This window comes from Triturus cristatus, chromosome 1_2, assembly GCF_964204655.1.
Source record: "Triturus cristatus chromosome 1_2, aTriCri1.1, whole genome shotgun sequence".
Classification (NCBI taxonomy): domain Eukaryota; kingdom Metazoa; phylum Chordata; class Amphibia; order Caudata; family Salamandridae; genus Triturus; species Triturus cristatus.
The window spans coordinates 707918265-707934544 of NC_140580.1; the positions used below are offsets into that span (position 1 = coordinate 707918265).

Below are 16280 nucleotides of genomic sequence, written 5' to 3' on the forward strand. Positions count from 1 at the left end.
GTACATGTCCATCACTATGAGAGGAACTTTAAGTCCCAACAAGGATATAGTAGCAACACAATATTTAGATCTCATTAGCCCTACGGAACTCCTTATGAGTTATCTGATACTGTAATACAGCAGGTTACCGTAACTTCAAGATGCTGCTTGCCCCATGTATTTCCCCCCGCACAAATTATGCTAGATTTTGCCTGATAACGTTTGTGTTGGAAAAAGTGTGATATTCCTGCTTAATAAGTAACCGCATTTGGGCTGAAAACTCCTGTTGTTGCCCAAATCCGGATTACAGACCATACTGGAATCAAGGCATCAAGAGAACATTAATGTTGTTCCACTTTAAATCTCTTGTTACCCAGGTTGGATAGGCTTGGATCAGTGAGAGCTTAATTCTCCACTCTAAAATGGGAGTTAAAATACCATTGACACATAGTAGACCATTGATGCCTCTCATACTGGCACATGTAAGGCACAGCATCAGATGCAAATAGCATAGAATGTTTTAAGAAGATCTACACTGTGATGTTATCTTTAATATTTTTAACTCCTAAATCCAGTGGAGTCTTGTACAATTTTATGTGCTATAAGTAAGAAAGATGGATATAGCCAATAAATGTAGTTAGAAAACGAAGATGTTAAAAGGTTAGTTATCATATTATCTATTATGATCGAAAAAGGCAAGCTACAAAGCAGGTTTTGAATATAAATAATATATTAATTCTTCCTCATGCAAATAAATATAATTAATGAATCAAAATCAGGAAAATAACAAATTGAAAGCTACTACCTGCATGTTTAACCACTGGTGAGAGAGATCAGGTATGCTAATTATACCATTTGGCCTGTTTCTACGTTGCATCAGTTTATGCAGCCAGAGTAAGGAGTTTTCTCAAAGTTTTCTTCTTGAACTGCCCCGAATTATTTGAAAACAGGATTATTCCCAAAGAACTGGTTGATTGATCAACGTCCCTGGAGGCGCTGGGCACATTTTATTTTTTGGTGGCATGTAAGTATTTATGGATTTTACTGGAAAAATCCAGATAACCTATCCGTATTTGCATGTCCCCTACTCCTCCACAGATATGACAGATGTAATAGACATACTTTCATGTCTGTAGTGGCAGATACCACACTCAGCCTTAAAGTCTGTTTATCAGATTTATATAGTGTAGGTCCAATACAGCTGGGAAAAGACAAGTGGGCTGAGAAAATTCCAAATCATGTGAACATTTGCCTGGGCTCTCCTGCTGAACCACATTGTGCTTTCCACCGTACCTAGACCACTGTTGGTCAGTGATCAGAGTGTAAATTTGGTCTCACCTGCAGGAGAGCATTAAGAGAGTCTATTTCAGATGTACTCCCTTGTTCTCTAGTAAGTGGGTAACACGGTCAGACTTCAAAAGAAATGATTTTGCAAATTGATTAACATGATTGAGACAGTTGCCTTGATTTTATTTCCATTTGCAGGTTTTTATTAAATGATAATTGTAAAAAGGAAAACATCAGTATGAGTAGGCTGTGTACTGTTGACTTGAAAACCTGCATTAAAGCATTACACTGAAGTCATATGCATGTTTTTTCACCAGTTGCTTAGCATTGTATGTGAAAAAGAAGAATGTGAAGTGTCTTGCGCCAAGCAGTTTCTGTCAGCTGTACTGGAGAAGTCTGTTCCAAGTCTGAAGTTCTATCAGTTGTTGTGCCGTCTCCAAGAGTCATTTCCAAGCTTGAAGCCACTGATGCAAGAACTAGAGCAACTGGGTAAGATGACTTAGTAGCCAAAGGGATTATTTAAATTGGAGAAACATCTGAGTTTGAAAAGTAGTAACTATTGGCAGGCAGAGGAATAGAATAACGGAGGGTATCTCTTTATATTCTAAGGACAGTGTTTACAGTAGGTAAGCTTACATCTTAGTGTTGATGTTTTATTTGTGTAAGTCACTTATGCATAGGAAACCGCCGCACATGTCCTGCTTTCACATCCATTGGCTGAAATGTGCAAGACAAGAAATCTGAACAATGATGTTGGAGTAGGGGATTTTGAGATGGAACCTCTGGAAAGAGCAGTATGGCTGGTTGTTATCCCAGTAAATGATGCAATATGCAACGAAAATGAAATCATATACATGGTACTGCTTCGGTCCAGAGAGAGTGAGGTCTTAGTTTATTTGTCCTCCAAATTTTAAATATTGCTCAATACAACTACAATCAAAGGGTTCGGTAGGACAGACTGTTCCCATGACACAATTATTAAGGGCTATACAGAGCAACAAAAGAAAAAAAATGATGTTTTTGTTGAGTTAGTTTCTTCCCAAGTGGTTGCCTGGTTCTGCTAAACTGTACATTTCTGCAAAAACTTTACATATTCTGGTTTGGACTCAACAAAATCCTCCTAACATGGTTCTAGAATCACAGTAAGGTGCATTTGAACATTATACTGATTTATAAGGGGCTTTTGACATTAGGTGAATATTAATGTGTGGGTTCTGATAGATTTGGTAGAGTAGAGCGATTTTTCCAAGTGTTGTGCTTTTATCAACTAAACCAATGAATTTTTCAAGTGAGGTGTACTGTGAAGCCTTGTTGAGTGGAACAAAGAATTTCTGACAGTATTTGTGCTAGATTCAGTTGTTTGCAGTAGTTCCTGAGCTAATGTTCAACTCCTATTGGAGTGGCTAAGTGCTCTCATTGTACGTCTGTCTCTCCAGTGGTAGCTTAGACAACCATTGTTTATTTCAGGGGACATTGCTTTGGGCATTACATGGACAGAGTTACAATCACACAATGTCATTTTCTATGATCTGCAGATAATGAAGACCTGAGCCACTTCATATCGCTGAGCCCAGCATATAGAGACTTATGGTGAATAAATCTAATTAGCATTGTGAAGAAAGCAGGCTTACAAGACACAAAGAATGATTTGATACATGTCTTGCTGATAATCTGTATGTGCACTACCAAGGGATCTTTGAGGAGTTGCAGTTTTCTACCATAGAACCATATCCACTACTAGTTTTTTAAGTTCTTAGCTGCGCAGTGTGGATCGCTAAAACCTTATACTATTCCACATGGCCATATTCTTAGTCCTGCTAAATCACTGAGCCCTTCCTTCCAGTCCATATTGCCTGGGCTCCATTTCAGATATTGCTATGGAGCATTATACCATCTGCCACTCCAACACCTCAACAGTTGTTTCAGCATGCCTGAATAGCCCCAGCCTATCTCACTCCTCTTGGATACAGTGAATCCTGAACACTCCCACCTGACTTTCACTGCATCGGCGTACTATATATCATTTAACTCTAGGCCTTCAAGCACATCTCTGCCTTCATGTTGTTAGGGCTTTTTTGTATTATATATCAAACTTGTATGCTTTTTAACATGGTTTACACTCATGTCATGTATAGTTTGTTAATTATTGGAGCTTAGGGTGATATATTGTGGTGATTTTACTTATTTATTGTCTTTAATGATCAGATTGGTCGAAATAAAGACTTAATAAATTGAATTATATATCAACCAGTTCAAGATGCATACCCAGCCTTTCAGCAATACAAGCTTCACACTACTCATCCTAAAAGAAACTTCAGCTGAAGGGCAACACCTTTTCTATGACCCTAAATACAGAGTCCAACAGGTGGGTTCACCTTTTCTGCACAAACCACCCAAATGCTGGAACTCTGTCTAAGCCTGAATACGAAAGCTTTGAAATCACCTTGAATGCCAAAGAACATTTAAGACATATATGAGCCTGGTCTTACCATCAACGATAAAATAGTAATTTTATGTAATAGAAGGCTCCTTAAAAGTAGCACTACTAAGTACATCACCCCATTGAGATAAAGTAAGTGCCTATACCAGAAAATGATCATCTCAAGTGCTACCTAGTGTAGTTATTAAATAATTAAATGCCATCAAATCAATTCCAAGCATCCTTACAGGTCTGTAGCAACTTGACGAATGCACCACCAGGGCTGTCAAGCACTACACCCAATACTTATCACATAGGTGAATGTTTAAACTTGCATTCTGCCAATTATGCATACAAGTCAAGCTTGCAAGAAACACGTCCTAAACTGTACAGAGTTTCAAAACCACACAAATGACAGCAATGCACTATATGACAATACAATTCAATACATTAAATTACAGTTCCTTCTCCTTTTTACTCAAGATAGCCGCAAGCTCTCCCGTTATTTATTCAATAGTTTCCACATGGATACCAGTTGTCAATATCACCAACATTGTTTAAGTTACATTTGCTCTCCTTCAATCTACCTTCTTTCATCTCTCTTCCTGGTTTGTCCAGTCCATTGGGCATTCCTCACTTATGTTTCTGCACAAAAAGTGTGACGTTTATTGAAATATAAATACTCTCCAGTCAGTTGTCAGAATACGAGGAAAAAACTTAATATCTGTCAGTGGGCTGATCATATTAACGTTTATTAACCAAGGAGATATGTTAAAACCCACTATTTTCAGTATAACCCTCTGATGTTCTACAGCTCCCACATCTCCTTTACGCTGCACTTCAATGAGCAAATATTTGGGTGCAGGCGATTTTCCATCCACGGCCCAATGCTCTAAAGCCCGTTCAAAATTGACCAAGTGAATGCAGTCTCATTCTCCTACTTCCACACGCTCAAGATCCTCAAAAAGATCTTCAAATGACACCCTACTAACACTTACAGAACCATCACCCAAGTCCTCTTCACCAGCAGGCTGGATGGTAGCAATGCACACCATGCCAGAATTCATGTTCAACTGACCAGAAGACTATAGACCATGCAAAACTCAACATCCCACGCTGCACTCGCATCATCCCACACCACAAGAAGCGCCATTGACTCACAATCTACAAATGAGCACTCTACAGACTCCTCACAGACACAGATGCAAAGCCTTCCACAATATTGCCCCATGTACCTCAACAACTGCATAAACTTCTACAAACCTATTAGATACCTCCTCTCAGCTGTAGTGCTACTCGCACACACCCTCCCATCCGCAAAACCTGACCGGACTGACAGACGTTCTTTTACCTCATTCCTAAAGCCTGGATCAAACTGCCCCTGCATATCAGATCTGTCTAATCCGTTCTTGAATTCCACAACGAACTGAGGACGTGGCTCTTCACCTAGCCCCTGCCTGGGCATGGCCTATACAGCCTCTGCTTTAACGCCAGGATACCTTCCCCAGAGACTTGTGCGTTATGCCGATTCACATAACTGAACATACCAAACATAACATAACATCAAGCCTTCTAGACAGATATCCTAATCCAGTTCCTCTCAAAATCACAGCAATGTTGTCACCAGTGCAGAAAAAATAAAAACTCAGCAGGCAGCAGTGGAGCCTATTCATTTATCTACCAAAGGATTAGAAATCTATTTCTCTTATTTTTTAGTACTACAGAAAGAACCAGATCAGGAATTAAGATGTATCTGTTACCATTGAATAGTAAGCAAATCAATATCGAAAAACAAGGTTAAACGTTGTTTTGATTCAACACTAGCAGGGAGATTGGATGATCATACTTGAATAAGGATGCATACCTTGAGATTCTGATTGCAAAAAGACAGTGGACGTGTCTTTGAGTCACAGTGGACAATACATATTGCCAGTACATGGTCAGATCAGTAGGGTTTAAAGTCAGCAGAATGTGCTTTTTCGAAACGCATTCAAGTCAGCAGTCTGACTCATTAGGAAAAAGATAATCGGATACCCCTATCTATGTGATTGGATGATAGATACCTCACCATATCAGCAAGTGCCACAGGATTTTAAAATAACAAAATCTCTCCTTAGCTTGCTGGAGCTCCACAAAAAGTTACCTATTCCACACTGTCCCTGTGAAAGGTTTAGCATTAGTGGGGAGGGTGGGGGGGGGGGGGGGGGTTGCTGAATGCTGTTGAAAGATGAACATTTCTTTGGGTCACAAATTTTCTTCTACCCAAGAAAATTTGATTATTCTCTATTTCTTGATCCATTGCACATCGTATCTCAGGCTCCATGGCACTGTGCAAGTTCCAAGTTCAATGCTCCGTATGAGACAGTTTATGAAGAGGCCAGATCAGTGCAGGTAACTGACCATAGATTGGGAGGTCACACTGCAGCTGTCAGAACCAATGATAGAAACACTTCTCTGAGAGTTCTTTTTAAGAAACACTTCTCTAAAAGTTTTTTTTAGCGTAATGTTTGAAGGTATATTTCATCTAATGGCTGATATGAGGATTGATGCATCACTGATTGATTGTTGTGCGTCTTGAGCTACCACAGAACTCAAGCTGGACAGTCACTGATGCCGCATCACCAGCCGACTGAGCTACAGCAACACCCTCTACTCCGGATTCGCTGCCTACCTCCTCAATAGACGTCAGGTCATTCAGTACGTAGCCACCAGACTAGTACTCGACCCTCCCGATGAACCCACATCACCCCTCACTTCAAGGAACTCCACTGACTCCCAATACAGAAGAGATGTCAGTTCAAGCTACTAACCCATGCACACACAGCCATCCACATCTGCGGTCCCGTCTACTTCAACTACTGCCTGAACTTCTACCAGCCTACTAGACCCCTCCACTCCGCCACCCTTGCTCTCACTTCCTTGCTCTCCAGGGGCTGAGTTCAGAAGGAGTTACTCTGGAGCCACACTACGGGCTCTGGATCTTACCACGTTCTGCCATTCTTGTAACTGGGATGTGTCGGAGGGACCTGAAGATGCTTGTTCAGCGTGCGGTTTTAAACTGGGATTGGGGCATGTTTCGTTGGTTAATAATGGTATCCTCCCTGGCCAGTCGGTCAAGGCCCCTCCTATTCTGGCAGCTATGATTAATGCTCGCTCACTTAGGAAGCATCATGCTGACGTGTTTGACCTCTTGGAGGACAACTCTCTTGATCTCTTGTTCCTTACTGAGACCTGGCTTGACTCTACTTCAGATCCGATTGTCTCTTTTGCCATTCCAGTTGGCTATAAGATCTCTAGAGCTGACTGCCCGGAGAGGAGAGGGGGCGGGGGCGGTGTGGCTATTATTTATAAGAACAAGTGGGAATTTCGCTTGGGGGACTCTACTGCTTGGGGAGGCTGCGAGGCCCTTGATTTTAGCATCTGCTTCTCAGCACATTTTACCCTGGGAGGCTCCTTGATCAATAGGCCCCCTGGCCCAGTGGGATTGTTTTTTCAGACGTGTGGGGATGCTATAATCTACGGGGCGGTATGATTTTCCCACTATATGGTTTGGAGTGATCTTAATATCCATCTGGATTGAGCAGACACCAAGGAGGTGCACGACCTGCTGGACATACTACATTTGGCGCAACTTGATCAGCATGTAAGCCTTCCCACTCATCAGGCCGGCCACATACTTGACCCCATTTGTACCAACTTCCCCATTGTTCTAAGGGATCCTTGTCCGGTCTCATGGTCTGATCATTTCATATCCTACTTTTCGTGGGAAGTGTCTAATACTGAGTCATTGGCGCGCTCTTGCCGTAAACCAGTTTTTGGGAAAATTGACCCACTCAAACTCACTCTGGCCTTGGAAACTTCTAGGCCTACTCTGTCAGGGGAGCTTGAGGAGTGCTTGACGGGGTTCACTGGCTGGGTGTCTCGGGCAGTTACCACTGTGGCCCCACATCGGCCCGTCAGGTTGGCTAAGGAATCTCCTTCTAAAACCTGGTTTAACTCGGCCCTTAAAGCTGCGAAGCATGAATGCAAGATCCTTGAGCGGGCTTGGCGCAGGAGTGGATACTGCCTGGCAGCCAAGCGGAAGCTCAGAGATAAGCAAAAAACATACTATGAAGCTATTACACTGGCTAAAGGGCAATTCTACACATCTCGTGTCGAATCTGCCAGTAACAACTTCAAAGAAATTTTTGCCATCATTTAGAGCTTCACGTCCCCTTTGGCCGAAGCGAGTGTGACTCCATGTTCACCTGTCTGGTGTAACACTCTCTCCTTTTTCTTTAAGGATAAGATTCGGACCATTCAGGCGGCGTTTACACCCTGTGACGGCAGCAGTGGGGGATTTTCTGGGTCTCAACCTGTTGATTCTGTTCACTCACTGTTGGTATTCAGGCCGGTCGATCCTTTGGAATCTCTCAAGATTCTTAGGGGTCTCAAGTCTGGTCCGCCCGCGGACCCCTGTCCTGCCAGGCTTCTGGCAGCAGTGGCAGAGAGCACGAACATAGAAGTGAACTCCATTATTAACATGTCTCTCCAGAAAGCTGTTGTTCCACAGGTTTGGAAGCAGGCTAAGATCCTGCCACTTCTAAAAAAGCCATCTTTGGACCCCCTTAGCCCAGGGAACTACCGGCCGATCTCTCTCCTTCCTGCACTGGCCAAGGTGTGCGAGAAGGTGGTTATAAACAGCTTACAGAATTTGTGGAAAAAGAGGCACTCTTGCACCCAGCTCAATCAGGGTTTCGGGCATCTCATAGTACTGAGTCAGTTCTAGTGGAGGTGTCGGAGGCCATCCAGGAGTGTCTTGACGCCGGCGGGAGAGCTGCATTAATTTTGCTGGACCTCTCGGCGGCGTTCTACGCCGTCCCGCACGCACTTCTAGCATGACTGGCCAGGATTGGTGATTTGGCTTCGACCGTCCTCCTCCTCCCCTCAGTCAGTGACCACGGGAGTCCCTCAGGGTTCCTCCCTTAGCCCTCTCCTTTTTAATATCTATGTCACGCCACTGATATATTTGGCAGAGGAGCTAGGGGCTAAGGTGATGGCGTATGCGGACGATACCCAGCTGCTCTTTACCTGGGACAAAGATGCGGACTCTGTTTAATTGGTTCAACATTGCTTAACTTCTATTTTCAAATGGCTGGCAGAGGCACAGCGCAAGTTTAATGAACAGATGTCTGAGATCCAGCTATTTGGTAAACTCACTCCCAATTTCCGAGAGCAGTTGTGGCCGCCTAACCTTCCACTGCCCTCCACCACAGGGAAGCCCGTCAAAAATGTGGGGGTATGGTTCGATGAGAGTCTCTCTTCCTTGACACACATTAAGAAGCTGGCCGGTTGCTGTTTCTGCCTTCTTAAAACTCTCAGAATTATTTTTCTTCTTCTACCTCAGGCGGCGAGGAAAACGGTTACGTGTGCACTGATTCTATCACGGCTTGATTATGCCAACGCTCTTTATGTTGGTGTTCCGGGCTACCTGTTGAAAAGGTTACATGCGGTTCAGAATACGGCAGCCAGACTGTTATTGGGAATTTTGGCTAGGAACAGTGTTCACCTTCAGCTGTGTTCTCTCCACTGGCTTCCCGTGGTGGACAGAGTAAAATTTAAATTATTGGTTCTGGCCCATCGCGCTCTCCACGGGTCAGGTCCTCTCTATTTGCAGAGATGGTTCTCTTTCTATGTTCCTTCGCGAGCCCTTCGACCCATGTCTCTGCGCTTTGGCCAGGTTCCTCGCTTCAAGTATCAGAGGCTAGGGGGCAGCTTCTTTGCGGCTTGGAATGCCCTTCCTCTCGTCCTGCGGACTATTCAGGACCCAGTAGCTTTTAAAAGGAAATTAAAGACACACTTCTTTGCCTGATAGTCTCTCTCCATACCCCACTAGGCTTTGTGCCGGGATACTCATGAGTATCTGCGCGCGTTATAAGTATATGTAACATAACATAACATATCTCCCCTCCCCCAATTTCGCGATGCAAGCTAGGTGTATGGTCCTTCTACATCTCCGCAAAGACATGGAATGGCTTTCCCCTACACCTCCGGACCTCCCCTTTCTTACCAGAATTCTGAAAATCATTTAAGACCTGGCTCTTCGGCTGAACCTCTGGACCTGTCAGTTCCTGGACACCCCCCCTCTGGTGACAAGCAGCGCTCAAGAAATTGATTGTTTGATTGATTGATCCTTTTTGGAAACAGGACATTTGGTCTCCAATAGAAGGGAAATATCTCATCGGCCTATTTGATCTCTGTGCATTTTATCTGGCCAATAAATAATTCTATTCAGCATAAAGACACCCCTGTCTTCTGTAGTACTAAACACAAACACAGACAACTCCACAATTCATGTACCACCTGAAAAGACAAGGAGTCAAGAAATAGAGGACCATATACCTCAGACCTTTTGACATTTGCTAGTAACCAGGAATCTGATAATCAAAACAATACATGTTCCAAAAGTTGGATGTGCCAAATGAGCCAAGAAAGAAAACCATGACTGGCTATGTAGCAGTAAAATACTAATTTATATCTTGCACCATTCTTGATTTGCTCACATATATTTGTTCACAAATACAAACAACAGAAAGAGCCCAGACTACATGTCCGGTAATCTCAGACTAGGGCCCAAAAGTCATACCATTTGGGTCAATGTTTACGTGTTTTCATCTTTTACAGTTGAGCCCAACGTTTATCTTTAATTGAGACAGTTGAATGAAGAATGATCCAATTTGATCCGGAATGCCCTCGACAATCCTGATTCAAAGGTGACCTTGATATGTTGGAGAGGCTATGAAGGAAACTGTTGCACAGACAGAACCTCCTCTCCAGACTCTCTTGAACTTCTTAGCTTGGCTCCTAAAGTGTCGCAGTAGGGCCATGTAAATTTGCCTTAGGTCTGTATGGAGATACTGAAGAAAGATTATTCACTATGGTGTCCTGCTTATTAACATAAAAAATATTCTGCATTTTGTGTATGCAGAAATTCATCAATCTTATTGCTGGCCATGAGATAATACTGAATGCCGTATCTTTCCTTATGCCACATGTTAGATGTTCCCTGCAGTTCTCTCAGATCGGGTATACAGCATACAGTAAAAGTCTTCCATGGGAGGTAGTGCGGAAGGCAAAGACTCCAAACTCTGCCATTAACCAACAGACACCATTATCCACTATCTAGCCCAGTGTTAACTTACGTAATTATGCGCACAGAATATCATACTAGCAGGGTCAAAAAAAGTCAGGATGCTAGTTTTACATGCAGTCCGATAACTAAGGGCAGGGATACCTACCTCTACACCATGTAGTGCACAATCCTGTGCCAACAAATATCTTTTTGCATTTTCACAGTGCTTAAATGTATTTATTTATGAAGGTGACACACTCAACAAACTGAGTAGTGACTTCCCTAGGGGCTAGGATTTCAATTACTTGTTATGCAGAAGATGATCTGAGATTTTTGTTTTTTAAATTCACATTTGCCAGTCAAGGGCCTTTTTTTCCTTTGGGCTCTGTGAATGTGGTCAAAATGATCGGAGGGAAAAAATCCATGGTAGCTCACTCTTGCATCACTGAGCCATGTCTAGATCACTCAAATATGTTGTTTTATATAGAAATGGTATGAATCAAGGGAGGGTGTCCCTTTTATAGCATAGGTGATTATGTGGAGACAATATTTTTTAGAAGGCAACGTGGTAGCCGGACTTGGGCTTTAGGTCACTTTCAGTGGTGTGGTCTGAGACATGATAGAGCATGTTTGAGTGTACAGAAAATTACAATTAGACCGTTAATGTGATTTTTTTTTTTTTCTTTAGGTTTGTTAACTGGAAGAGATCAAGATAAAAAAAACATCAGAAAGTGGAAGGTTAACAGTGACTACCAGCTTGAGGCATTGGACAAAGGAGAAGCATCTAATCCAAAGTCCTCAGGATTGGAAAATATTGGGACGGTGTGCATCAAGGACAGGTGTGTTTCTGTCAAGAAAGAAGCAAGGAGGGTAGCAATATCTTCCTCCAAGAAGACCTACATCTGCAAGTACTGCAACAAGATCTTCCATTTCCGTTGTCGCCTGGAAGTACATGTGAAGCGTTGCAGAATGGCCCTTGAAAAGCCAGTACAGTGTCAAGAGTGCAACGAAGTGAAAGCTTCCAAGAAGGAACTTGAGAAGCATAGACAGGAAGCTCACTGTTATCCCAATACAGCCAGAGGAAGAAAGAAGCGTTTGATGGTTACCTGTGACATATGTGGGAAGGAATTTGCACATCCATCAGGTACTTCTAAAGCTAGTAGAATGCGCTGAACAGTGTGTAAACTTTGTATATGGAGTAGGTGCCATTCTGTTCTGGTCTGAAGTGTCAGTATGCTCTGACGAATGCTTTGCAGTGGTGTTTTCCTCATTTATTTGTGCAGTAGTACAAAGTTGGTTGTCTCGGTTTTAGAAAAGGGAGTAGTGTAACATCACGTAAAAGCCATTCCTTTTCCTTGGTAGCCCAGATAGTTTGCAATCAAGAAAACGTATGCCATTCTTTCGAGAAGCGTTCTAGATGTAACCTTCTCTTGTTAACTAGTTTAGGTATGTATTGGGATAGCAAAAACTACCTACTAAAATTGAAAATGGGTTGTCTGGGATACTCCGCCTGGCACGCTCCTGCTCAGTATTTGCATATATTTATTTGTTTATTTTATTTAATTAAATACTTGTAGAGCCCTAGTTGCAGGAGTGGAAGTACTAGGAAAGAATAAAGGGAAGGGGAGGGGCTCTATGAAGTGTAAGCAAATGAATTTGTAAGGGTACTGAAGAGCAAATGGCTACTAAAATACTATGATGATATCGTATTTTCAAAATATCTCCATCTTAAGAATCTTCCTGAACATTTTGAAATTTGTCTCTGAGTTTTAAGGGTGTGAGATATTTGTTCCACCCAGGTAGCCTACCTTACTGATGCCACATTTATTTTTCTTTACCTTAAATAGGACAACTTAAGAACTATTGCTTGATCTCTGTGATCTTCTTGTTGAATAGTATTGAACGTTTGCTTAGATGTCGTTCAGCCTGGTATTCAATAAGGCTGGGTGGGAGAGGCAATGTGCTTTTAACTTTCTTCCACTATCTCAGGTAGCAATTGTAATTTTTGTATGCATTGTGTGAGGGGCTAATGGATTTTACATTGGCAAATCGGTCCAGTAGCCCGACTTCCTCTCATCATCTCTTTGGAAGATCCTTTAATATCAGAGAAATCAACCTTCTCATCACTTTTGTCAACAATCATAATGCTTGCCAACTGTGTTTTTGATTAACATCCAAATATTGCTTCCTTTTATCTCTGATCTCCAATGGATAAGTATCAATTGAGCCTTAGCTGTTAATAGAAACTCAAAATAATAGAGTGAGTGTCTCAGGTAGGTCACATTAGACAAAGCATATATGGATTAGACGTGGGAAATGTGACTCAAAAGAAAAGGCTACAATTGTGTTATTTATATTCAGATTTATAAAACTTTATTTCGGTCAATTTGACCATAAAAGCATTTGAACAATATCTTGCATTTCATTTATAATAAAAACAGATAAATATACAGTCATCGTATGACATTGTATAGTAAAACCTAATATAACCTGCGGAAATCTATATTGCAATCCATCCCAAAACCACAGTCTGCATTAAAGTGCGTGTGCAGTGCATAAATACAATTTACAATATCGGTTTTTTTTTTCGCTCTTGCTCTATCTCTCAGATCAACTATTCAAACAAAAAATGTGTTTGTGTAAAATGCTTGTATCAGTCAATAAGGAGATTATTAATATCGTCACTGGTTACATTAAAGTGCTTGTGCAATATATAAATGAACAATTTACTATGCCTTATTTAATAAATGAAGTGTTTCTATATTAAAAAAATAGCTTCAATCAATGAGAAGGCTAAAAACATTGTTGTATACCCTTCGACAGCAATTCTACTTCTTAATTGTCCTACCCGCCGAAGTAATGTACATCATGATAATAATACATTGTTAACATAATACTAAAATACACATACAATTCATATACAATAACTTCAGTTAGATGGCGATGTACACAGATTTAATCGCCATCTTTGGGGGACATTTTTAGGAATACTCTACGGGTACACCACATAGAAAATAAGAAGCCTGCCACCGAAAATGCTATGGGGAGACTAGCATCATATTTCAGTATCCTGAAAGCCTCTGAGCATTGCCTAGTTCCCAAATTTCTGCATATCTGAATCAACCATCGTTTTCTTGATTTCTTATAGCCAGTGCAGAAAAAAAACACATGATATTCAGTTTCTTATGCGCCATTGCAGGCCGGGCACCCCAGTGTTTGTAGGCCTGCCCATTTATTCGTAAAAGCACGCAGCGGCAATACCCCGTGTCTAAATTGTAAATAGAGCTTCCTTGCGGCAGTCAGCTTGATGTCATTGAGTACCGGCTCTAGTATGTACAGCTCTTTAATTTCCAAGAAGGCTACAGTAAGCTTTCCTATTGAATGGTTCCCCTTTAGTCGGGCCAGTTTGTGCTCCCAGTAACAAACCTTTAACTCTTTCCTTGACACTGTGGGACATATTGTTTCTGGATTACCCCGACCCATAAGCGAGAAGATGTTCCTGACATAGGTAAGCCATGGTAGTCTCCCCGCCCCAGGTAGACTCATCACCTACCTTAGTTCTTCCCTGTACTCAACCATTTCTGGAGTGACCCACAAGCGTCTCCAGAATAAAAGGGGTCTCATAGAAACTTCTTCCTTAATTGACCTGACCCCCAGATCTAGTCGTAGCCGTATGAGTGGAGTACTACGGGGAGACCAAACAATAGTCTAACAAAGATGTTTTCTGCTTGTGTTAGGCTATCAAGGCGACTGTCGCCCCACATGTCTGCTCCATATAGAGCAGCACCTCTTGCTTGTACCTTGTATATTTCTAATACTGGGCCCCCGGTCTATGGCTAGAGTTTTGGAATACCTTGGTCAGGCCCCCTGTTGTTTGCACTAGCTTCAGGCTGTTTTTTTAAAATTTGTCCCCCCTATTCCATTTTTTCTGTAATTGTGATGCCGAGGTAATCAAAGACAGGTACCCTCTCTAGGGATCTGCCATCTAAACATGGGTTTATTTGGGTACTTTTGGCTGAGTTAAACACCATAAATGTTGTTTTTTGCAGGTTAATCTCAAGCCCATTTTCCTTGCAGAAGTCATCAAATTTATTTAGGACCCTCTGTATACCCATTAGGGATTTGGATAATAGCAAGGTCTCATCGGCGAACATCATGGCCGGGATGTTACGTGCTGCCAGCTTGGGTGCATCTAAATCCTTCTCAGTATTTAAAAAGTCAACTAACCCATTTATAAAAAGACTAAAAAGGGTCAGGGCAAGGATGCATCCCTGGCTTTCACCTCTACCTACAGGGATGGCTGTGGTGAGTTCCCCGTGTTTGCCAAATCTTATTTGCGCGTAGTTTCCTTGGTGTAGCCGCCTCATGATTTGACACAAATATAATGGGACCCCCATCTCTAGCAGGACTGCCCACAACTTGTCTCTTGGCACCAGATCAAATGCAGATTTCAGGTCTACAAAAATTAGCTAGAGGCTGCCACCCTCTATACACACGGTCTTCCAGTGTAATAATTGTAGCCTAAAGATCTGGTCCAATGTGGACATTTTTTCTCTGAACCCTTCTTGGAACGGGCTGAGAACTTTATGCTCCACCATCCAACTCTTCAGGCAGTATAACACGCGTGCAAAGAGTTTTTGGCTAATGTCAATAAGGCTTATGGGCCTATAATTTGTGGGTAACAACGGGGATCCCTTTTTATAAACTGATATTATTTCTGCCTCGGCCCAACTAGCGGAAATAGCCATGCCTTGCATGACAGCGTTAAATAAAATCCAAAAATATGGTGCCCAAAAAGTAGGTTCACTACGGAACAAGTCCCCGGGAATCTTGTCTAACGCTGGTGCCTTACAGGGTGCTATTTAGCTTAGAGCGCCGGTTACCTCTGTGAGTGTTATCATCGGGGTATCATCCACCGCTCTAGGGGTGATCATAAATGCATTGGAGCAATCGGCCTGTGGGGAGTGACATGCGTTGTCCACTACATCGACCTCTGTCTTTGCCCTCGAGTAGAGAGACACAAAGGGGTCCTTCCACACGTTTGCCCCTAAATTTGGCTCGATCGCCGGCTTTCCTTCAGAGCTGCCCGTGTTTTCCACGTTCCAAAATGTCCTCATGTCACGGGAGCCCAGGGAGCTTCTAAGGGTTTCCCACTTGTCACTTTCCCACCCTTTCTTTGCCTCCTCAATACTAGTTCGATAGGCCGCTCTATTGGTTTTAATCAAAGGTCTATCATTAGCCTTAATGGCCAGAATCAGAGCTATTTTGGCCTTTGGACATCTTTCATTATACCAAGGATGGCGGGGTATCCTGTTATTTCTAATTATTTTGATTGGGAAGAAAAAATCAACCATAGTGGACGTTAACCTAGTGTGATTTAGGGCGACCTTCAGTGGTTCAATTTGGGTACTGTCAGCTGAGACAGATTGAATAGAATCCATAAGAATCGGAATAACAGTTTGGTACAGGGTGATTAACTTTTCT

The 16280-nt window shown here is 42.3% G+C and overlaps 1 protein-coding gene across 1 annotated transcript in view; it reads left to right on the plus strand.

The window, feature by feature from the left end:
- ZBTB40 (zinc finger and BTB domain containing 40) overlaps positions 1-16280 on the plus strand; it is a 345823-nt gene that overhangs the window by 177051 nt on the left and 152492 nt on the right. The window contains exons 10-11 of the mRNA XM_085608585.1: positions 1584-1755; positions 11485-11940. Of these exons, the coding sequence (XP_085464711.1) occupies positions 1584-1755; positions 11485-11940 (628 nt within the window). The remainder of the gene's footprint in view (positions 1-1583; positions 1756-11484; positions 11941-16280) is intronic.